Source organism: Staurois parvus, unplaced genomic scaffold, assembly GCF_062004578.1.
Source record: "Staurois parvus isolate SC_StPar_1 unplaced genomic scaffold, SC_StPar_1.0 ptg000866l, whole genome shotgun sequence".
NCBI lineage: Eukaryota > Metazoa > Chordata > Amphibia > Anura > Ranidae > Staurois > Staurois parvus.
The window spans coordinates 567,868-592,777 of NW_028318662.1; the positions used below are offsets into that span (position 1 = coordinate 567,868).

Here is a 24,910-nt window from a genome sequence, read left to right on the forward strand (position 1 = left end):
CCTCCCCTTCACTCCCTCTCTCTATCGGGGTCCCTCAAGGCTCTGTCCTCGGACCCCTCCTCTTCTCCATCTATACCTCCTCTCTTGGCCAATTGATAAACTCACACAGCTTCAACTACCATCTCTATGCCGACGACACTCAAATCTATCTCTGTACCCCTCACCTCACCCCCTCAGTCTCCGATCGCATCACCAGCTTCTAGTATTCCCCCCAGCCCGCACCCCACCCGACTTCTCCATCAAGATCAACAACACTACCATCAATCCCACTCCTCACGCCAGGGTACTAAGTGTAATCCTAGACTCCAATCTGTCCTTTCAGCCCCAGGTCTAATCACTGACAAACTCATGTAGACTTCACCTCCACAACATCTCCAAGATACGACCGTTCCTAACTTCGGATACCACTAAGCAACTCATCCACTCCCTTATTATATCACACCTTGACTACTGTAACTCCCTCCTCACTGGCCTACCTCATCGCAGGCTGTCCCCACTCCAGTCCATCATGAATGCTGCTGCCAGACTCATTCACCTTACTAACTGCTCTGTATCTGCCACCCCTTTCTGCCAATCCCTCCACTGGCTTCCAATTGCCCAGCGGATAAAATTCAAAACACTAACACTGCCGTACAAAGCCGTTCATAACACTGCCCCTAACTACATCACTGACCTTGTTTCTAAATACCACCCAAACCGTACTCTCCGCTTCTCACAAGACCTCCTACTCACTAGCTCCCTTGTCTCCTCCTCCCATGCTCGTCTCCAGGATTTCTCACAGGCTTCACCCATCCTCTGGAACTCCCTACCTCAAGCTATCAGGCTATCTCCTTCCTTGCTCACTTTTAGGCACACTCTGAAAACTCATCTCTTCAGGGAAGCCTACCCTGACCCCGGCTAACTACTGGAATCCCCTACTCCCTCAACCACTCCATCCCGCACAGCTAACTACCTTTTGTACCACTATCCCCTCCCACCTAGATTGTAAGCTCCAAGGAGCAGGGCCCTCTAATCCCTCTTGTATTGAATTGTATTGTTACTGTACTGTCTCCCTCCATAATGTAAAGCGCTGAGCAAACTGTCGGCGCTATATAAGTCCTGTATAATAATAATAATAATGTATTATCCTCTCTAGTCAGGACACACCTCATTGGGCCACAAGGTCTACGCTCAGTGGATATGGGACACAGTCTCGCATTCACTTTTATTTGTTCACCTAATCTCCCCTTATATGTTATTCTCTTACAGATTAGCCCATTACACACATCTTCCACTTTTCCAATATCCAACATTTCATCCTCCAAACCCAACCTTTTGCCCATAGTATTATGGGTATTCTTGTGTATGTTTTATCTGTTGTATGTAGGCATATGCATGTTATGCGTGTGTATGTGTGGTTATGTATGTGTATGTTTGTATCATTCAACATACTTCCCTGCTACATTTATACCCTTATCCCAGTGTTGCCTGGAAAGCTTCAGCATAGACAGATTTGTCAGTACGCCTGAACCATCCAGGACAGCCTGCTTCATTTTGTCATCAGTGCTGAAATGCTGACCTCCTCAAGCAACTATTCAAACAGGTAGAAATCACTCAGAGTGAGGTTAGGCCTCTCTTCCCCAGTTTATATTATAGATTATATACAATCTTGAGCCCTCTGTATCTCATCCCTCAGCTGCTAAACCTGCAATCCTGACATAACTTCAGACCTTCCCCCTGTCACTATCACTGGGGCAGTGCTGCTGCTATCTCACTCTCCTCCCTATTGTCATCCTTTCAACTTCTGTGCTGCTCACTTCTGTAACTACCAGTCTTATACTAATATTCTAATCTGTAACCCCCTCCAGTATTCATACAAACCCCCCTAACCTCCAATAACTTTAATCCCCCCTTTAATAAGCTTTTAAACTTGGCACTCTCTCCTAAATTTTTTCCTACAGAATATTATTTAACCCTCTCAGAGTCTAATCATTCTCCAAGAAATACAGGTCAGTTTCGTGTCACCACTAGCTCCACCCAATTGTGATGTGATTGGCCAGAGCATTGCACCTGATCTGTGGTTAGGTGCATAGCTTTGTCCAATCACAATACACTGTGAGAGAGCAGTGCAACCCTTACCGTTCGTGTGTTCGCCAAACACACAAACGGCCAATGCTCGAGACGAACGTAAGTTCGACTTGAACATCAAGCCCATCATTAGTAAGGTCCATATTAAAGTAATTCTTATGAATAAAGTAGCACATAGACCTAGATTACCAGGGTCCTTAGGCCTGGGCAGGAGCCCAGCACCTGCAGACGACCTTTCCTGAAATATGATCAGAAGCTATGTTCAAGTGAAAGAGGTAAAAATCCTTATCTGCTTATGCTGCTGTGTGCCATTCATTCATTCATTAGTTCCTGATTCTCTCTTTCCACTGGGGAAGAGAAAAGGGAGTGATCACAGTTATAAACACAAGGGTGTGTACATCTGAGATTGCTGTGATTAGTGTCTTCTATGACCAATCACAGTTATCAGAAGGTGCAGAGCTGTGTCAGATTGGTTCTGCACAACGTGCCTGTGAAGCAAACCAACCAAGAATGGCTTGATTCACTGCCATTAATGGGCAGAACAGATGCCTGAGTGCTATTTCTGGACTGATGTTTATAAATGTCACTCCAGAAACAGACATCTACCTACTTGTCATAGTTTTACTAAATGACGGTAGGGAGGTGGTTATAGAGGACCTGTCACTTGCACTATGCTATTACAGAGTTAACAGCATACATTTACATTAAAAAAAATGAAAAAAAGGTTAATAAAATTAATATAAAATGCCCTCATATATTTCAATAGCTCCCCCACACCCATATACATGCGCATACATGTTCAATAGGCACATATAGTTATGAAAACACCAATTTTTAAAATATTAGATATTGCCGCTTATGCTGGAATGAGAAGGATAATTCTACAGTTATCATTTACAGTTAACTCCAAACTGATGATCTATAATGGCTTTTGATCATTTAAAATTGCATAAGAAGTCACACTCTATTGTCCACAATGGAATTGGTCAAATCGCACTGATTTTTTTTTAATCAGAAATGTTTTTTTCATTGTTATGACAACCACAAGAAAAAAAAGTACAAATTAACAATCATGCACCAGGTGGTATAAGAAGATAAATTATAACATTACAATGAGGCCCATAGACCCATCAAATGTTTATCTTGCTTCAGCAGTGTCATTTACATGTACAGTGACATAAGTTTAACTTCATTGGTAGCAACTCAATACAATAAAACTTGTACCTTAGAAAACATCATCAAAACAACAAAATGGAAGAAGGTAAACAAACAGGAGAAGAAAAAGTGCAAAACTACGAGCAAGCAATAGGCCCTGTACAGCCCATATCTATTGATCCAGTGATAAAAGAAAAGTATTTATCCTTATACAAGGTGCCAAAGGGAGCTTTATACTCCCATACCATAAATAGTTGAAACTTGAGCTAAAGCAGTGTTGTGATATAGAAAAATAAATTGGACCTGACATGACTTCCTACAACTGCAGCAGCCTGTACTTGATCAATTGATGTGGGGCTAGCCCTGGGTTATCAAGCCATGTCTGCTAGATAGAGGAAGATTTTTGGTGGGCATTTCTATGCTGGTAAGTCAGTTTTTCTCTCAGTAGTATGGAGTGTGGGAGGATATCCAAAAGTGAGCAATTTGCTTGGGAGCAATGTATAAGAGTCTGTGCACAGCTACCTGTATATGAATCGGGGGCGTAAAAATTTTCTCATCCACTACTCCCAGTAGGCACACCACAGGGTCCATTGGGACCATAATCATATACACAGCAGAGATAGTGTCAGCCACTGCCCTCCAGTACCTAAATAGTTCTGGGCAGCACCACAGCAGATGTATTAAGCCACCTTAATCTCTACAACATTTATGACATAGAGGGGACTCCCTCCTACCCCATCCAAATAGCTGTTTTGGTGTACAGTAGGCCCTGTGTAGCAAAAACAACTGTGAATGTCTGTGCAATGGTGAAACTGAAATGTGGTATAGATTGAAGGCGCATTTCCCAAGTCTCCCCTCCTAAATCTCCCAGGTCTGCTTCCCATTTGTGTCTACAAGGTAGTTTAACTACATCATGCATAGTAGAGGCTAACATGGAATATATCTGAGAGATCGTGCCTTTCTTCTTGTTTTCCAGCATGATTTCACAAAGAGATGGGTGTTCAGTAAGTGTTAAAGTGCAATAACATTTTTGGGTTTGCAAAGCATGCCGTAGTTGTAGATACCTATAGAACTGCTGTCTAGGCAGAGCAAACTCTTCCTGTAAGTTTATAAAAGGTTTCATTATGTTCTGGTTGAACAGTTGTTGGACATAACAGATACCGGCATCCTCCTAAGACTGAAACCCCTCCAAGTTATAAATTTCCCTATAGTTAGGGTTATGTCAGAGCAATGTTTCCCATTGAAAACCTTGGAGCCCTAGAATCTCCTTCACAGTGGTCCAGATCTATTTCAGGAGAGTAATACTGGGGCTTCCACAGAAATATGTGGAAGCCCTGCTTCTAATTGGGATAAATCTGAGCAATATGTAGCCCCCGATGTTAATAGTATATGAATCGGACCAGAACAATCTGAAATTCACCAACCCTCAGATGCTAAAGCTGTGAGGCCAGGAATTAAAGTCTGGGGTTAGGGGCTGCTAAATGCCTCTGATCTTTGCCATATTGGAGTGTGGTAATCTTATCCTCGCTGATTTTTTTCTCCATATCAGATCTCTAAATAGTATATCTATACTTGCAAACCACCTTCAGGGTATCCACTAGGGGGAATTATGAAAAATATATAACAATTATGGTGCCCATACCACTTTGATTAGGTTTACCCTACCCACCTCTGAAGGTGGAAGTTTACACTAAGTGTTACATTTTGCCTGAAGTTGTTTGGGCAAAGGAGATAGGTTCCAGACATTTCCAGATGTTCCAGAGGTCATCTACAGAGAGAAGAGCAGATTTATCCCAATTTACGGTGAAGCCCAACAGGGTACCAAAGTGCTGTATAAGGGTATTACATTTTGCAGGGATGAAGCAGTGTCGCCTAAGTAAAGGAGGGTATCATCAGCTTAAAGGGACACCTTATCTTCCCCACTGCTTCTTTTGAAGCCAGAAATCTGAGGAAAGATTCAAATTTTTGACCAGAGGTTCTAGAGCTAGTGCAAATAATAGAGGCGAGAGCGGGCGCTCCTGCCTAGTTCCCCTATACAGGGGGAGGGGTTCGGAAAGGTCCCCATTTATTCTCAGTCTAGCCACAGGGGCCTGCATATAGCAGTTGCACCCACTTTATAAAATGGTCATCTAGGCCAAATCGTTTCAACACCTCCCACAAATATAATCAATCGATACTGTCAAAAGCCTTGGCTGCATTGAGGGACAGTATTGACCTATCTGGATTATCTACAGGCAAATGAAGATTTAAAAATAAATGCCTGATGTTAAGTGAGGTGGATCAAGCCAGAATAAATCCTGATTAGTCTGCATGGATAAGCTTTGAAATTACTTTAGTCAATCGAGAGGCTAACACCTTGGCCAAAAGCCTAGCGTCTGATGTTAGCAGTGATATGGGTCTATAGGAGTCTAGTAGAAGACAGTCTTTACCTGGTTTAAGCAGAACCACTATAATAGTTTAATTCATACAACTGGGTAGGTATCCCAGCTTGGTGACCACAGTTTTCAAGTAAGGAAGGAGAGCGTTTGCATACTGCCTATACACCTCCATAGGCAACCCATCAGCCCCTGGAGATTTCCTTGATGGGGAAGCAGCTACAGCATCCAATAATTCATCTATGAAGAGAATGGCATTTAGCATAGCTCTAGCAGAGGAGAACAGTCGAGGGAGAGGCAGTTCAATAGAAAGTCCTGAATACAGTAGGGGGAACATTGGAAGAGTATAGATCTGCATAAAAATTGCAGAATGTCTGAAGGAGCTCTACCTGTGTTGAGACAATGTCTCCAGAAGCAGAAGTGATGGCAGGGATAAATAGGAGCCCCTGTGGGCTTTTGCTATCATAGCCAGCATGCGTCCTGTATTTTCTCCTTTCTCAAAAATAGTTTGGTTGCAAGAAAAATAGTTTTGTTTTCTGCTTTTGAGAGGGTCACCTGCTTAGCTAGGTTTTGTGCTTCAACCCATATCTACCTAGTATGATCAGTAGTATTATGCACAAAGGCATCCTCAGCATTTTTCACCTCCTGCAATACAAAGGTTTTCCAGGCTTTGGTCTTGGTCTTTATGGAGGAAATTGTTTTAATAAATTGCCCCCTCAGAAAGGCTTTAAGGGCATCTCAGGTTTTCCTAGATGTAGCTGACTCCGCATTAACCAGATGTTCTGATATGGGATCGGGGTCTGGAAATGACAACCAAAAGGGATTGATTTTCCAATAGGATCTCTTAAGATGACCTGAAATAGTGATTTTGACCAGAATGGGGAGTGATCAGAAATGGTCCAAGGTTCATATTGAGAGGAGGAAAGCAATGGGAGCATTTCCTCATTACACAGACCAAGGTCAATCCTGGTGAGGCCACCATGAGTAGCCGAATAACATGAGTACACTTTGGCTTGTTGATATCTTAAATGACAGACATCCCGCAGTCCCATCTCCACAAAAAGTCATGCAAAAGATGTCTGACCAGTAGAGGCTGAATGCCCCAAATAAGTGGTAGATAGTTTGTCTAGTTTGGCATCGAGAGAATTATTAAAGTCTCTGCACTGATTATTAAAGTAATTCATGCACTACTTTTGCAAGTTCAGGTGTGACTTGCATAAACTTCTGTGCTTTAAGTCGCACATATGTCTTCCAAGTCACATTTGAAGTCGTTCTGACGTCCAACTTTGAAATCGTGGGAATTCAACTGAAGTTGCACAATTTCAAAGTCAGACCCGGAGTGATACTTAAAGTATCACTTCTGGACAAATCTGGGTACCAACGTTTTTACTCACAAACAATTTTGGGGTTTGATATAATTGGTATCTATTTACTTAACACAATCTTGTATTTTATATTTTACAAAAACAAATTTGTGTGTGTGTGTGTTTGTGTGCATTAAATTATTTTAAAGTGTAAGTTCACCTTTTCATAAAAAATAAAATAACACCATATACCCTCCCCACCCCCCACCTCCCACCTCCCTTCTGCACTTGTCTCCAAGGGTGATTAGCTGTCACTGTTCATGAAATCAGTGCAGCGATCTTTCCTTTAGGGTTTCCAGGATAGATCATTCCGATTGGTCACGTGTCACCTAAATTTATGAAGAAATTAATTTTTTTTATTTGATATGTTTTATAGCAAAAAGCAAAAAATATTTTTTTTTCAAATTATTTGTTATTTTTCCATGCATATAATAATAGATAAAAAACCCAGTGGTGATCACATACCATCAAAAGAAATCTCTCTTTGTATCAAATAAAGATATAAATTTCATTTGGGTACAGCGTTGCGTGACCGCACAGTTACCAGTTAAAGTAGTATAGTGATACATAGCAAAAAATGGCCTGGTCATGAAGGGGGTAAAACCTTCTGAAGCTAAAGTGGTTAATTCAGCCAGGAAAACTACACACACAGTGGGACTATGATGCGTTATGACGTGTATCTAAAATAAAACAGGTACAGCATTCAGCAGTCCTATTAAAACAAGATAGACAGACCACTAAGCACTAAATCCCACAACCAACGTCAGGTAAGACAAGGGTGAAGCAAGGTTAGTTCCACAGCTGCTCCGATGACCATTAGGAGTATAATATGATGTGATTTTCTATGCTTTTAAAATGCCCATCATGTGAAGAACTAAAGCTGGCCACACATTATACAATTTTCTTATTCAATTTCCTTTAAAATTACTTTTAACTATGTAGTGTAAGGGCCAGACTGATTGCATACCAATTGAAATTGTTTAGGCTTGACCTCATATTATATGGTTTTGGTAAATCTAAAGGAAAATTGTACAAGAAAATTGTATAATGTATAGCCAGCCTAGGAAGGGAGATGTTTACCTGCCATCCAGGACATACCTGTTTTAGCCAGTACAATATACAGTATATCTCAAGAAGCACTGCAGTATTTGTTACATGTTTATGCACAAAAAACATTTGGTTGCAGCAAAGATGTGCAGCATTACTTTTTTCATGGATTTGTGGCAAAGTGCAGTCTACTATCTGTCTGCAACTTGTGAAAAATGGCCAAGCACATGTGTTACTCTCCTTTTGGTCAGTGTTACAGTGTGTATGTTTGTGTGCATGTGTGTGTACATATGCTTAAGGATGGGTCAAAGTGTGTATGTGTGCGTATTATAAATATTCTACCAAAATTTAAGTTTTCTGATACTGCAATAAGTAATCTAGACTCTTTAGCTCTGTATGGTTTCCTTAGCTCCGTATCCTTTTTAGCAGTGCATTTTGCAATAGGTGAGGGTTCCCCTCTTCAATTCAGACCTGTAATCAAGAATCAGAACAGGTGCTGTTTAATTTGATTGGATAATTAGACTTTGAAAGCTAATTAAACTATCTACTGACGAGGAAATGTGGACTATAAATAAACCAGTGGCTAATTTGCATTAGATTTCCAATTAAAGCTATTCAATTAATATATTAAAGGATTGGTACTAAATTGGACAGAGTATATTTTCATGGTTTTAACAATTAGGGTTTATGTACTTTTCGTATTTTTCCTTCATTTTGAAACTTTTACCTTAATTTTTTTAGTATGCAGATCTAATACCCATTATATATGTAAAGTGAAGTGAGTGTTTTTTTGACATCATGAATAGATTCATGTGACTAATAAAAATCCTTATAGGTCTGATATGGGTTTTAAGGAGGATCCCATAAAAAAAATGAAAAAATGACATTATCTCAGGAAAGGAGAGGAAGGAGCATGTGGTTTCCCCTAGCTTAACCATACCAGACCAGGGTAGATGTTTATTTACTACTGATTTTTTTGTGTGAATGAGTAATACTCCTTATTCACATGGGGGGGAGGGGAGGTGTTATCTGGAGGCTCCCTTATTTTTAAATGGGGCTTCCACATTCCAATAATTCCATGCCTGCAGACCCCAGTAACCACCAGCCCAGGGTTATACGGGAAAAGCCCTTGCTCTTATCAATATGGGGACAAGGTGCTTTTATATATACACAATATATTGCCAAAAGTATTGGGATGCCTGCCTTTACACGCACATGAACTTTAATAGCATCCCAGTCTTAATCCATAGCTTTCAATATTGAGTTGGCCCACCCTTTGCAGCTATAACAGCTGCATCTCTTCTGGGAAGGCTGTCCACAAGGTTTAGGAGTGTGTCTATAGAAATGTTTGACCAAACTTCCAGAAGCGCATTTGTGAGGTCAGGCACTGATGTTGGATGAGAAGGACTAGCTTGCAGTCTCCGTTCTAATTCATCCCAAAAGTGTTCTAGGTCAGGTCAGTTAAGTTGCTCCACCCCAAACATCCATGTCTTTATGGACCTTGCTTTGTGCAATCATGTTGGAACAGGAAGGGGCCATCCCCAAACTGTTCCCACAAAGTTGGGAGCATGAAATTGTCTAAAATGTCTTGGTGAGCAATTATGTTGGAACAAGATGGAGCCATCCCCAAACTCTTCCCACAAAGTTGGGAGCATGAAATTGTCCAAAATGTCTTGGTATGCTGACACCTTGAGAGTTCCCATCATTGGATCTAAGGGGCCAAGCCCAACCCCTGAAAAACAAGCCCACACCATAATCTCCCCTCCACCAAACGTTACACTTGGCACAATGCAGTCAGGCAAGTACTGTTCACCTGGCAACCGCCAAACCCAGACATGTCCATCGGATTGCCAGACAGAGAAGTGTGATTCGTCACTCCAGAGAACACGAGTCCAGTGGCGGCACCTTTTACACCACTGCATCCAACACTTTGCATTGCACTTGGCGATGTAAGGATTGAATACAGCTGCTTGGCCATGGAAACCCATTCTACGAAGCTCTCTATGCACTGTTGTTGTGATAATCTAAAGGCCACATGAAGTTTGGAGGTCTTTAGCTATTGACTCTGCAGACAGTTGGCGACTTCTACACACTGTGCGCTTCAGCATGTGCTGACCCCGCTCTGTCATTTTACGCGGCCTACCCCTTCGTGGTTGAGTCGTTTTTGTTCCCAGTTGCTTCCACTTTGTTATATTACCACTAATAGTTGCCCCCACCCTTATACTGATCACCCCCCCAATATAGATTACCCCCACCATCCCAATATAAATAAAAGTGAATATCTGCACTAGGTCTAATTATATTAGTAGTAAACAAGCAGCCGCTGAAAAATTGTGATACCAATTACAAACCTAGAAATAAAAGACATCAGTGCTAAAATTATTACAAGCAAACATATATTAATAAAAAGAAGAAGCAATGTTCACAAAAATGTAAACAAAATAATCTGTGAGTCCAAATAAAGTGCTGAATTAACAAATAAAGTGATTAATCAAATCCTATTTGTGTATATATAGGTGAAAATTGAAAAATTAGAATATCGTGCAAAAGTTCATTTATTTCAGTAATGCAACTTAAAAGGTGAAACTAATATATGAGATAGACTCATTACATGCAAAGCAAGATAGTTCAAGCCATGATTTGTCATAATTGTGATGATTATGGCTTACAGCTCATGAAAACCCCAAATCCACAATCTCAGAAAATTAGAATATTATATGCAATCAATAAAACAAGGATTGTACATAGAACAATATCGGACCTCTGAAAAGTATAAGCATGCATATGTACTTGGTTTGGGCCCCTTTTGCAGCAATTACTGCCTCAATGCGGCGTGGCATGGAAGCTATCAGCCTGTGGCACTGCTGAGGTGTTATGGAAGACCAGGATGCTTCAATAGCAGCCTTCAGCTCTTCTGCATTGTTTGGTCTCATGTCTCTCATCTTTCTCTTGGCAATGCCCCATAGATTCTCTATGGGGTTCAAGTCAGGCAAGTTTGCTGGCAAATCAAGCACAGTAATCCCACGATCATTGAACCAGGTTTTGGTGCTTTTGGCAGTGTGGGCAGGTGCCAAGTCCTGCTGGAAAATGAAGTCAGCATTCAACCATAAAAACTTCAACCATATATCAAGGCATGTGGTTGAACACAATGGGGAATATATCATTATCTTAACTATTAGCAATGAAGCAGTTTATATCCACCTCAACATTGTGTCCATGAGGGTAAAGGGTACGTAATTCATAGACCCAACGGGTCTCTGCCTGAGAAACAGTTCTAGTCTTATGGAGTCCCCTCCAATGCGGGGATATTACCTCTATACCCATAAATTTTAATGAGGTAGGGTCCTTATTATGGAAAAGCCTATAGTGGTTGGATAACGAATGATCTTTGTAGCCTTTCCTTATGTTCGCCACATGCGGGCTAGTGGTGTCCACCCTCTGATGAAGTGCCCTAGCACGAAAGGCCTCAACCAGACGCCTACGGGACCGCCTACGTGAGCCGATCAATCACGGTCCTGTCATCAGTCCCGGGTAATCGGCACTAGCTTTATGTGCCCTGTTTCACATCTCTCTAGCAGTGGCTGTCAGTTCACACAGCTCACTGCTCAAAATCCATGGCAAAATGGCGGCTATCGGGTGGCGCATGCGCAGTTCATTTCCGCACATCGATAATCCTCGGCAAAATCCATTCGCGCGTGCGCAGTTCCTCGTTTCTGTTTCTGAATGATAGAGCGGGATTTGTGCGCATGCGCGAACCGCATTCAAATAGGAAGTCTTGCCTGTCACACTGCTAGTGGCGTCCTCCCTCTGATGGAGTGCCCTAGCACGAAAGGCCTCAGGAGGAGCCAGTAGCGAGTGTGACTTCCTGACCACTGGGACCACGAGGAGGTCCGGTGGTCTTCCACTTTTTACCTTTGCCGGGTTAGTGCATGTATTATTTATTCATTTATTTCCTCACTTACCAGTCTGTCTGATCACTGACGGTATTTGTTATATGCATTGACCCAATAAAAGTTTTGAACATACTACACTATTGGCATTCCCTTTCTTGACCCTCTTGTTGGAGGGTTCCAGATTTGCAGCAGCCAATTCTTGGGGTACCTATAACCAGGAGAGGGATCTCAATCTACCTTATCACTTGGGGCAAGAGGGCTCTCTGGACCTGGAGGTATATCGCTGCACCCAAGGCTGATGTCGTTACTTGAAGGGGATGACCAATGTGCTTTGCTGATCTGCATATCTGACCGATCATGTGGATAATATTGTACACATGCGCATTTGAAATGCGCGGTCGGTGAGTGCGCATTTTTTCTATTTGATTCCAGCCATCTAAACGATGAGGAGACCTTCACATGTTCTTTGTTCATGATCACTTTTATTGTGTAAAGGACTATACGAACTTTTATTCACATACATTTTATATTAGTATCACAGCGCTGCACTATATATTTATATTATTCTTGTTACAAGGTCCAGTGATTCCTTAGAGTGTTTCAGCAGCTGATTTTTTGAGCGCTCGCTTTATCTTTATCCCATATTCTTCCTCCATACTCTGGGTCCTTGGTTTCCAAATGAGATGCAAAAGTTGCTCCCATCAGAAAAGAGGACTTTGGACCACTGAGCAACAAACCAGGTCTGGCTTTCTTTAGCCCAGGTAAGATGCTTCTGATGTTGTTTGTTGTTCAGGAGCGGCTTGACAAGAGGAATACGACATTTGAAGCCCATGTCCAGGATCCGTCTGTGTGTGTTGAAATGTTATGACAGCTCCCGCTCCCACAATCTGTTTAATACTGTGCTGTTATTCCACACTCACTCCAGAAATGTTCAGTCTCCTGCTGTTCACTTTGCTGTTATAACAGCGGTGGAGGATGGGGGGGAAAGAAGCGGCCCTGTTCAATGATGTTCTGTGCTTCCCACACCCGATCCAGTAATGTTGCCTCCCGCTCTCCACTCTAAGGTAGGAGAGTGAAGGGGGGGCCAGGAACACTACTCTGGCTGTGTGTGTGATTTAAAGGGGGAGGGTGGGCAAAATGTTAAGAGGGGCAGTGCTGTGTGCATATGGTGGTGGTGGGAGGTGATGTAAAGGGGGCAGTGCTGTGAAGGGGTGATGTAAAGGGGGGGGGGATTTGTGATGCAAGGATGGGTGCATTGCTGTGGAGGGGTGATGTAAAAGGGGCAGTGTTGTGGTGGGGGGATGGGAAGGGGCAGAGGACAGTACTGTGGGGTAGGGATGTGAAGTGGGGGGTGGGGTTGATGTGAGGAGGGCAGAGTATACTACTGGGGTGGGGTGCGAAGGGGCAGTGCTGAGTGTGTGTGTGTGGGGGGCGTTGATGTGAAAAGGGCATAGAACACTACTTTTGGAGGGGTTGTAATGTGAGGGGGTGGGACAGTGCTGTTGGGAGAGATGTAGGAAGGGAAGTGTTGTAGGGGGGATGTGAAGGGGGCACAGTTCTGCTGGGGGTTTTGTGAAGGGGAAGAAGACAGTAGTGTGGGGGAGAGATGTGAAGGGGGCAGAGGACAGTAGTGTGGGGCAGGGGTGATGACTGAAGGGGGGTTGAGGACTTCTGAAAATAATGGGGGTATACTGTAAAGGGATGGGTGGGGGTGATGTACAGGAGGCCTGAGAACACTACTGTGAAGGTGAATCTAATGTGAAGTTGGGGATTGTGACGTATAGTGTGTGTGGGGGGGACTGAGGACACTCCATTAATTCAGTACCCTTGGTGTAAATCAATGTATAATAATGATCAAAAAGTGATTAGCAAGTCCATTTAGTAAGTGCTGATCCAATCTTCCCGATGAGAGTGCTTCATCATGCACGTTGCAATGTGATCCACAAATGAAAAAAACTACCACCAAGTGCTATAGAACAGGAGCCTCTTACCAGAAGTGGTTGACCATAAGATTATAAATGGTCAAAACATGCTTCATGTAATTAATCACCGATCTTCCAGTCCTTCTTCTCGATGCTCACATCGGCATCATTGCATGAGGAACCATAGGATATCAAAAAAATATCTCCATAGTGAAGCCCATTTTTTAAAAAACGTTATGGTTTATTAAAAGTTAAGACTCAATCCCTTATATTGTAAAGCGCAAACTGTTGGCGCTATATAAAACCTGTAAAATAATAATCCATCAGTTGATTCCATAAGGAAAAAAAGCAGTAACAAAATAGAATAAATTGACAGGCTGATCGCTAAAAAAACGATAAAAAATGCCAACTGACAATGGCATTAAAGCGTGAAGTCTTCAAGTACAAGCCACACCCGACATGTTTTGTAAAACTGAAGTCTTCAGGGGAACTGGTTGCAGGACATACAGTACATCATGCTGCATTTGTGTATGTATACATACACACAAATAGAAACAGTATAAACATTATGTAATCATTAATAATACCCATAACAAACAATCTGTTGTCTTAACAATTAAAAACTCAAAAGAGTGTGACAAAGTGTGAGCATTATGAAAGGCCTGTGGCTCCCTGGGGTAAAACAGTGTGTGTGTACCCCAGCAAATGGATTGTATGGCCAAATTTTGCCTAGTCACTTTATACACTGCACAAATATAACAGTCCTCGTGCTTACGAAATACCACTTTATTACTGTACCACAGCTGGCAACCTCACAGACACAAATAAAGCTCAGAAAAAGATCATTTTTGTAAATTAAATGTTTCTATTACATATGCTTTTATGCACACACATTTTGTCTGTCTGAGCCTACCTTAGTCCTCATGTACACATGAACTCACCTAGTCATTAAACTCTTCTGATAGCAGAAAAACGCTAAACGCAGCAAAAAACGCATGTAAACGCAGTACCGCGTTTACCCATGTTTAGCACTTGGAGGTTTATTCATTTGATTGTCCAGAGTATTTTCCATTGGCATGGATAAACGCCCAAATGCTAAATGTGGCTAGCGTTTAGACATGTTTGCATGTGTTTTTGCCACGTTTTTGGTCAAAACGTTCCTTTCCTGAACGCGATTATTCTGCATTCAGAAGAGGAACGTTTAATTGCCCCTAAACTATACTGCTCCTAAACTCTGGTAAAAGCCTATGTGTACATGGACACATAGGCTTTTATTGAGTTGAGGTCAGGGCCTTTAACTTCATTAAAACCAGCAACTGTTGAGACAATGGACACCTTGGTCAGGACTATGTCATGTACAACATAATGTTTAGAGAGCCCCCCCCCCTTACATCTAGGTTCCTAGAATCCCACCTTACATCAGGGTCTTCAGATTCCCCCTTAGATCAGAATCCCTTCTTACACCAGAGTCTCCGTTTGTATCAAAGTCCTGACCATTACCCTGTACATTAGGGTGTCCAGATTCCTTCTGTACATCAGTGTCCCCAGAGTCCTCCCTTATACCAGAGCCCTCTTACATCAGAGCACACAGTTCCCCCTTCAATCAGAGTCCTCAGCATTCCCTACTTACATCAGAGTCCACAGCATTCCCCCTTACATCACATGTCCTAGTGTTCCCCCTTATATCAGGGTTAAATTGAAGTTTCCAGCATTCCCTCCATACATCAGAGTCCACACATTTCTCCCTAATCCAAGACCCCAGAATTCCCTTCCTACATTTAGGTTCCCAGAGCCTCCCTTATATCAGAGACAGTAGAGATCCCCTTTACATCAGAAATGTTTTGTCACCACAAGATGGTGCTGTGGACGCATATGAGAAAATTCTATGCCATGTCCTAGTTCATATCGCAAACAATTTGTCATTTACAAAGAAGATGGACTTTTTAGGCACCCAACACTCTTTTTACTTAAAATTACACGATTTGTATTAAAGCATTAGATATATAAAATATAGCTAAAAGCATTTCCAAATATTTGTAATCAAAGTTTTTGGTTTGTACAATTTACATATCAACCTGTTTAACGCTCCCTGGGTATCATGCAGCCTCCTGACCTATACTGTAGTTACTGGGACATCGCCACTGTTCTGCTTCGCGTTATTGAACTGTTGTATAACACTAGTCAGACAGTCTAACAATAATTCAGAAGTCAAGAAACGTGAGACATCAGATCTGTATGTATTCTTTGTTCTGAATAACTTTGTAAAACTACAACATAAACACAAACAAAACATATGTGTCAGTACATTAAACATTATAGAACAGCTTCATCCTATCAGTGAGTGTACTCACGGACAATTCCACCATAAGTCCAGGAATAGCTTGGAGCTTCACTGTATGCTACTTGCTAGTTTTAGAAGCAGTCACGAAATGGAGGACAGGAACTTCCAGGTTAGAGGTTATTGTATCTAATTACCACTTCCTGACAAATTCTGATATAACTAGGCATAATAACTCTGACCACTAGATGGCAGCAACATCACATAACATTACAGTATATTACATATATTATTTTCAACAATATGGGTAGAACACTCCCTGCCTGGCATAATTTATTATGCCACTACCTATGTAACAACTGCTATGCAGAAAAAACGCACAACAGGCAAATGGAATCCTAGCTAATCTGAGACTAAAACTATAATGTCATAGTTCAACCATTATCCCACCAAAACGGAGTATATATACAGTATACCAGTCTTTCTCAACCTTTGGAAGTTCGGCAAGAGACAAACGTCCACCCATTCTCAACAACCCATTCTTGTCTACGAAGGGGCTGAGCTTCCTAAGACAGCTTTGTTTTGGGAATGTCTTTTGTTTTGTGATGCAGTCAATTTCCTTCTGGAAATATTTGTTTTGAACAGAAGAAATTATAACAGACTTTGCCTGAGAAAGTTCTTCTAGATTGAGCTGTTCATGGAAACTTTCCCACCTTCTGACCTGATCGCTATTGGTTTCCCTCCGGAAGGTTTTAGCAACATGGATGAGTCTGGCTAGGGTTTTAACTAATATCTTCCAGCAAGAAAATCTCTCAAAGCAATGTGAATGAAGTACTTCAGAAATTTTGGTACTGAAACTTGTAATTTCCGATCTGATTTCAGGGTTAGCTTTGGGCTCTATGAGCGGATAAACATTAGCAGTGTCTATATCCTCACAGTGTGGTTGGTACAGAAAGGATGGGCCTGAGAACCATATAGAGTTCTGCAGGCATGCTGCTTGAGTAGGTCTAATGGCAAAATCTGCAGGGTTTTGCTCTGTAGATACATAGAACCACTGATCTGGGTGTGTAGATTGCCGGATTGTATTCACTCTGTTGGAGACATACAGATAGAATCTCCTTGTGGTGTTGCAAATGTACCCCAGGACATTCATCCATGTTGCTATCAGTGAAGAATTTCACAGCATCAAAGTCAGTGTCTAGGTCATAAATGATTAGTTCAGACATTTCGACTGCAAGTACAGCAGCACACAACTCTAAACGAGGAATCATGTGGGCTGGTTTAGGGCTTAATTTGGACTTTCCTATAACAAATCCAACATGGCACACATTTTCTGCATCAATTACTTTCAAGTAAGCCACTGCACCTATCGTTATGGTGGATGCATCTGAGAAAATGCACAGTTCTTTCCTTCGAGCTGTTGATAGAGATATGGGAACATAACATCTGTCTATCTTTAGGTGCGCTAACGCTTGCAAGGATTCTGTCCATTGAACCCACTCACATAGTCTCCCTTCTGGAAGCAATACATCCCATTCACTTTTCCCAGATGACAGTTCCCGAACTAAGGCCTTACCTTTTATTGTCACAGGTGACACAAACCCTAGGGGATCATAGAGACTATTAACGGTGGATAGAATTCCTCTACGTGTAAAGGGCTTTTCCTCTGAAGAAACTTGGAAAACAAAGCTATCTGTTTCTAGATCCCAACTCAGGCCTAGGCTTCTCTGCAGAGGAAGGGTGTCTTTACCTAGGCAAAGATATTTAAGGTCCTTGGCTCTGTCTGCTACAGGGAAGGCTTCCATTACTCTTTGGCTGTTGGAAGCGATTTTATGAAGACGCAGATTGGATTCTGCCAGCATTTGCTTTGCTTTACTGAGGATGGAAATTGCATCTTCAGGTGTGCTAGCAGAAGTGAGTCCATCATCTATATAGAAATGCCTCAATACAAAGTGTTTGTCTATAGAACTCCGCATTTTTCTGGGCAGCCTTTTGCATGCAGTATATAGCGACAGCAGGAGAGGGCCTGTTGCCAAATACGTGCACTTTCATTCTGTACTTGACAATTTCCTTGTCTATGTCATTGTCTTCATACCAGAGAAAACGTAGAAAGTCTCTATGGTCTTCTCTGACAAGTAAGCAACAAAACATTTGTTGCACATCTGCTGTGAAAGCAATGGGTTCTTTTCTGAAGCGCATAAGGACACCTAGCAAAGTATTGTTTAGGTCAGGGCCACTTAACAGTACGTCGTTTAAAGAAACTCCTTCATATTCTGCACTGGAATCAAAAACTATTCTGACTTGGTTAGGTTTGTGTGGATGGTAAACACCAAACATGGGTAGATACCAGTGTTCCCTATCTGTCTCAATTGGTCCTGCAACTTCAGCGTGATCGTTGTCCAGCATCCTTTTAATGAATTCAGTGAAATCTCTTCTCGCTTCTGGCTTTCTCTGTAGTGTTTTGCTGAGTGAATGCAAATGCTTCATGGCTTGCTCCCTGTTACAAGGCAAAACACGTCTGGGTGTGCGAAAGGGTAGAGGGGCCACCCAACTGTGATTGTCATCTTGGTAGGCCTCTCTATCCATAATCTGTAAGAAGGTCTGATCCTCTATAGAGAGGGCCTGTTTATCATCATCTTTAGTTTTCTGGAACACTGTAATCCCTAGATTGTCTGTCTCAATGTCAGAATTGACTTCTTCTTTGCGATATAGTGTAGAAGAGTCCCAGTGTTGTGTTGACCTGCCAAAGCTTTCCTTGACAATGAACCTGTTGTGACAGGGACTGAGAAGAGATGTGCGTCCATTTGTTAACACAGATGTCTTCAAAATACTAATGTTGTCAGGCTGGTGCACTGTCCCCAGGCAAACTTCTCCTACAATGACCCACCCCAGGTCCAGTCTCTGTGCATAGGGGGCATTGTAAGGTCCATTGATTTGCTGGCGTACCTTGTGCACCTGAAGGATGTCTCTTCCAAGAAGTAGAAGGATAGAAACATCTGGCTCAACAGCTGGGATAAGGTGAGCAATTGAGCCGAGGTGAGGGTGATGATGGGCTACTTCTGGAGAGGGAATCTCTGTTTTGTCATCAGGTATCATGCCACACTCTATTAGGGTAGGAAGTGAGAACTGCACTTTCTTATTTAAGGATTCAATGGTAAAGTCAGTAGCTCTTCTCCCTGCGGTTTCAATTGTCCCCACACATGTCCTTAGGGTGTATGGAACTGCACTTGCCTTAAGGTTAAAGGTATCAAAGAAGTCTGACTTTGCAAGGGATCTGTTGCTCTGTTCATCCAGCACTGCATACATTTTCACTGCCCTATCTCTCTTCTTGCCAGTGGGATATACAGTCACTAGACAGATATTAGAGCATGATCGTGCACTCTTGCCTTGTCCACATACTTCAGAGCACTTCGACATCACTGAAGAGAGTGGGGTCTTTTGTTGCTCCCTGCCCTGATGTTTCATGGGTTCTACAGTCTCTAGAGGTGCAGGAGCAGGGCAAGGGTGCAAAGCTGCAATGTGTCTCTCGCTGCCACATTCTGTACATTCCACTGGTATTTTACAGTCTTTCGCAATGTAGCAAGTAGATCCGCAGCACTTAAAACAGATGCCGTTTTGTTTAAGGAAGAACATCCGCTCTGCAATAGGTTTGCTTCTAAAGCCTTTGCATTTCTTTAGTGGATGTGGTTTTTTGTGTATTGGGCAATGTCTATCTGGGTTTTCTATTGTATGTACCTTATGGGTGCTTTGACAGTCTGTGACTTCTGAAGGTACAACTGTTTTGTGTGTGGATACAGAGGTCTTACCGTGAGGTCTGTGAGGTCTTTGCGTTTGATTGCCGCTGGTGGTGAAGGCGAAACTTGGATCACTTCGGATTTTCGCTTGCTGTCGGACAAAACTTGAGAACACAGAGAAAGGGGGAAAAGCGATTCTATAATCTTCTTTGAATTTACCTCCCACAGACATCCACTTGTCTTGCAGATTTGAAGGTAGTTTCTCTACTATGGGATTAGTGCCTCTGGCCATATCCAGATATGAAAGCCCTGGCAAGTAGCCATCCTCTTTGGCATATTCTATCTCTAGCAGAAGATCACTCAGTTCTTGTAGCCTCACGTTGTCTCTGTAGCCCACCTTAGGAAAGACTTCAAGTTTTTTCAACAGTGCTCCTTCAATTACCTCTGGGGATCCATACGTTTCTTCTAGTCTTTTCCAGGTCATGTTAAGTCCTGCTGCAGGGTTGAACAGGTTTGCTCTTCTCATCCTCTTTGCATGCTCTGCTGACTCGGTACCAAGCCATTTTATCATTAAATCAAGCATTTCTGCTGGTGATAAGTTCAGACCTCTAGTGGCATTCAGAAATGAAGCTTTCCAAGCCCAATAGTTTTCAGGACAGTCATCAAATTGGAGAAAGCCTGAGCTGACCATTTCTTTGCGGATGAGATATTTGGTGACATCCACTGTTGTTCGCACATGTAATCTTTAGGTTGAGGTGGTGGGAACACTGTTTTTTTGTTCCTAGGGGATTCTGGTGCTTCATTTTTGGTTTGCTGGCAGCCACTGACCTCTTGTGGTTGATTGGGCCTGTCCAGGGGGTTTGTAGATCTTGGCCTGAATTCCTTTGCTTCAGGTTTAAGAGACTGTTCTTTTGTATGTACATCAGTAAGGTTCTGGACGTACTCACTTGTACGATCTGCAGAGGATAGAGGTGTTTCTGGAACCTTTGGGTCTTTATATGCTTTTTCACTTCCTGACTGGCTTGTTCCCATGTAGGCAGCGGCCTCTGCTTCAGCAACTGCAGCCTGTCGCTGCAGGATAAGCAATTTTGATTCTAATTCAGCCTCTTCTTGTGCTTTCTTAGCTGCTACCTCCTGCATCATCATGGCTTCTTTTTCTGCTGTGGCAGCTTTCCTAGCTGCTATCTCCTGCATCATCATGGCTTTCTTAGCTTCTATCTCCTGCATCATCATGGCTTCTTTTTCTGCTGTGACAGCTTTCTTAGCTGCTATCTCCTGCATCATCATGGCTTCTTTTTCTGCATACTGTAGCTGGACACGGGCAGCTTCTGCCTTGGCACAAGCTCTAACTGCTGAGGAACTTGCTGAGGACATCTTGCTAGATCGTGTAGATCTGGACACATGTGACTGTGCATCATCTTGCTGGGCGCTGGGGATGTTATCCCTACCTCCCTGTGTTGGCGGTAGTGTGTCATCAGCCTGGTACTTTGTTCCTGATCTTAGACTCATGCTGCAGTAATGGCGTCTCCGTTTATTCCAGACTGCCACGTGGGTGTCCTTTTACTGTTCTGCTTCGCGTTATTGAACTGTTGTATAACACTAGTCAGACAGTCTAACAATAATTCAGAAGTCAAGAAACGTGAGACATCAGATCTGTATGTATTCTTTGTTCTGAATAACTTTGTAAAACTACAACATAAACACAAACAAAACATATGTGTCAGTACATTAAACATTATAGAACAGCTTCATCCTATCAGTGAGTGTACTCACGGACAATTCCACCATAAGTCCAGAAATAGCTTGGAGCTTCACTGTATGCTACTTGCTAGTTTTAGAAGCAGTCACGAAATGGAGGACAGGAACTTCCAGGTTAGAGGTTATTGTATCTAATTACCACTTCCTGACAAATCCTGATATAACTAGGCATAATAACTCTGACCACTAGATGGCAGCAACATCACATAACATTACAGTATATTACATATATTATTTTCAACAATATGGGCAGAACAGCTACCCAAGTCCATTGTGTTAATCATATGGTCCAGGATAGCCGCTACCCGAGATGGATATATTCAGCTCGACATGTTTTGCAGCTAAGCGCTGCTTAAGAAACGTAACATGACATCTACATAAGTAAAATACAAAGATCAGTGTATGTTATATAAACATTCGTGCATTCATACACATTTATCATATCATGTTATGTCACTTACAAAATACCAGTGTGTATAAACCAACAAAAGAAGAGAAGGAGACAATCAGCCACTTGGCAAATCCCACATGTGGATGCAGGGGCACATCTAAGGGACGACAACCAAGACGGTATCACCAAGGATGAAAGTAATAAAAAGTCTTACAACAGATATATATATATAATATGTGAGTTTCATAGTTAATGTTAATCCAGCCCTCGAACCAATTTTGGACAGTCTAAACTTCTCAATATTAAGGTGTAGCTTGGGTAAGATATAGTTAAATCTGTCAAAAAACAGAGATAAGCAAAAGGGTGGATATTGTAGATAATAATGGTAATCTTGGTGGTTGATATCCACACTAAAAATGATTTTATACAACCAACCATCCATCATACTGACATTATTATCAATAAGTATGTTAAGGGGTAATGACTATAATGCCCACTCACCTTATAAGTGTATGAGGTGCATCCGATCTTATATCATACCCACTAAGAATAGATCTATAGGGCCCATAAATACTTGTGGGCAATTTCTCAAAGGTCCCAGAGTGATGTAGACAATGTGCAATAATGACTTAGTGTAAGATAACAAAATTATAGCCAGTTCACCCACATCGCATATACATCATATACATCACATATACATCATTGTGGTAATATTGCTTACCGTTTGCTTTCCCATCACTAGATTACTGGGCCTAGGAGTGCTCCGCCATCCCTCTATTGTCTCTAGTGCTCTTATCTCCTGTGAACCGCTCACCTGCCTCCCTATAAATGCTTCCTGACCAGGACCCCATGCCGGAAATGTGGCCGGCGCACGACCTCACCCGGCCCTGCAGCAAAGACCGCACATGTGCATTAACAGTCCCTGGTGGAGAGGTGGAGAACCACTGGTGGAAAGGGAGGCCCGCACCCATGGTCAAGGAGGCACCAACCCAGGGCAAAGTGCCCTCTAGTGGTCACCTCCTGATACTGTACCCATGACACACAGCCCTACACTGCCTGATGACAATAAGGTGCAGCATGTGCGGCCGCACATCCACACTGCAAGGACCCTGCCAAAGGCCATTCTCCTTTTTAAAAAAATATATATGAATTTTCATAAAAATACAATAAAAGTGCTTCAAAAAAATGTCTCTGATGTCTCTCAATTCAAATAATACGATGTGAAGAAATTCATCACCAATGTGCAACAATCCTTCACCATTAGAAATTAATAAACTCACCAGAGCAAGTTGCTAGTAATGTTATAAACTAGCAAATTGCGCATTTGCTCTGGGAGCAATGGTCTACAGACTGGTAACCACGGCAAAAAAGACTCTCCAATATTATCCAAATCTGCATATAATATATAAGCTCAAAGGGAAGAGAACAAAGGAGGCAATAGTGTAATACCGTACAGCAGGTTTTTATTTAAAAAATCATATCTGTCCAAGATGGCGACTGGAGTGGCCGCATGATCGCCAGCTCCGGCGCCCCCCACTGAATCCACCGCCATCCGGGCGGTAGCGGGCTCTGGAGCAACCACCGGAGGTCCTGCCGACACCCAAGAAGGGCGCTGGGCGCTCTGTCCCTCTGGCAGAGCTCCGCCGGCTTGCGGCCTGTGAAGCCGCGGTCTTACCTGCCGGCTGCCACCACTGCGGCGAACCAAGATGCCGTTGCTCCGCTCCAGAGAGAGGGGAAGCAACCACCAACCCCTTCGGTACCTACTGAGTGAGGGAAGCCACCGCCACCGGCACAGGGGGGGAGAGCCCCTGCCTCCTGCTCCTGCCCCCTCCTGTCCTGCCTCCTGTACCGAGAGGGGAAACCACTGCCACCGGCACCGAGAGGGTAAGCCACCGCCACTGGAACTGCTCCCCACCGTGTGCTACACAGCCGCCCCCCGTGCCCCTGCCACTGCACAGCCCTGAGCTCTGGCTGAGGGGGGTCTGCCACGCGGCCTACCGCACCTACAGACGCCCTACAACACCTACAGATGCCGGGCCCTACTGCACCTACAGACGCTGGGCCCTATAGCACCCACAGACGCCGGCCTAAAGCACCCACAGATTCCAGCCCACAGCACCTACAGGTGCTGGACTGCAGCACCTACAGATGCCGGGCCCTATAGCACCTACCGATGCCAGCCTACAGCACCTACAGACGTCGGCCTACAGCACCTACAGACGCTGGCTTACAGCACTTACAGATGCCGGGCCCTACAGCACCTACAGACGCCGGCCTACAGCACCTACAGACACCGGCCTACAGCACCTACAGACACCGGCCTACAGCACCTACAGACGCCGGGTTACGGCACCAACAGACCGCCGTGACTAGCCAGCAGATGACCCAGCCGCTCACCACCCTCCTTCTCCTCCCGCAGATGAACCCGGCCTACGAGACCCGACCCAGCCTTCCACGTCGTGGCCTGACCCGGCCCTGAGGCCCTCCTGCCTACCCCCGTGAGTAGCAAGACCTGCCACATCCTACCAAGACGCGGCCCAACTGTGACCCGAGGCCCCTCTATCCACCCCTGAAGTAGACTTGGCGAGCGACCCTACCCCCGGAGAATGGCCCTGCCTCGGTGAGGCCTACCATCCTGGACCACCTGTGCCCACTGGATGATCTACCCTATCCTCCAACCCGGGACTCACGCAGACTGGAATTTGCTACCTGCAAATTACCGAACTGATCTTCATCCACCCAGATCCTAATCACTAGTACTCCTGCTACAAGAAGCTACTTCAACGGGATCCTCCACTGCACGACAGACTTTCCACATCAATATGCCCTGACGTGAAACCTTTCACCTCCCTCACTTGACCAGCACTCCGCTCACCCTCCTAATATGCCACCTGTACTCCTCCTCCTCATACTCCTCTCCTCCGTT

General features: G+C 43.3%; 2 protein-coding genes across 19 annotated transcripts in view; one reads left to right on the forward strand and one right to left on the reverse strand.

Annotated features, from left to right (window-relative positions):
* The window catches only part of LOC149443237 (uncharacterized), a 182,783-nt gene extending 163,687 nt beyond the window's left edge, over positions 1 to 19,096 (reverse strand). Inside the window, exon 1 of the mRNA XM_089655739.1 lies at positions 16,175 to 19,096. Coding sequence (XP_089511865.1) covers positions 17,109 to 18,077 — 969 coding nt within the window. The 5' untranslated portion in view covers positions 18,078 to 19,096 and the 3' untranslated portion in view covers positions 16,175 to 17,108. The remainder of the gene's footprint in view (positions 1 to 16,174) is intronic.
* LOC149443234 (neurexin-2-like) overlaps positions 1 to 24,910 on the forward strand; it is a 2,355,461-nt gene that overhangs the window by 475,821 nt on the left and 1,854,730 nt on the right. The window lies entirely within an intron of this gene.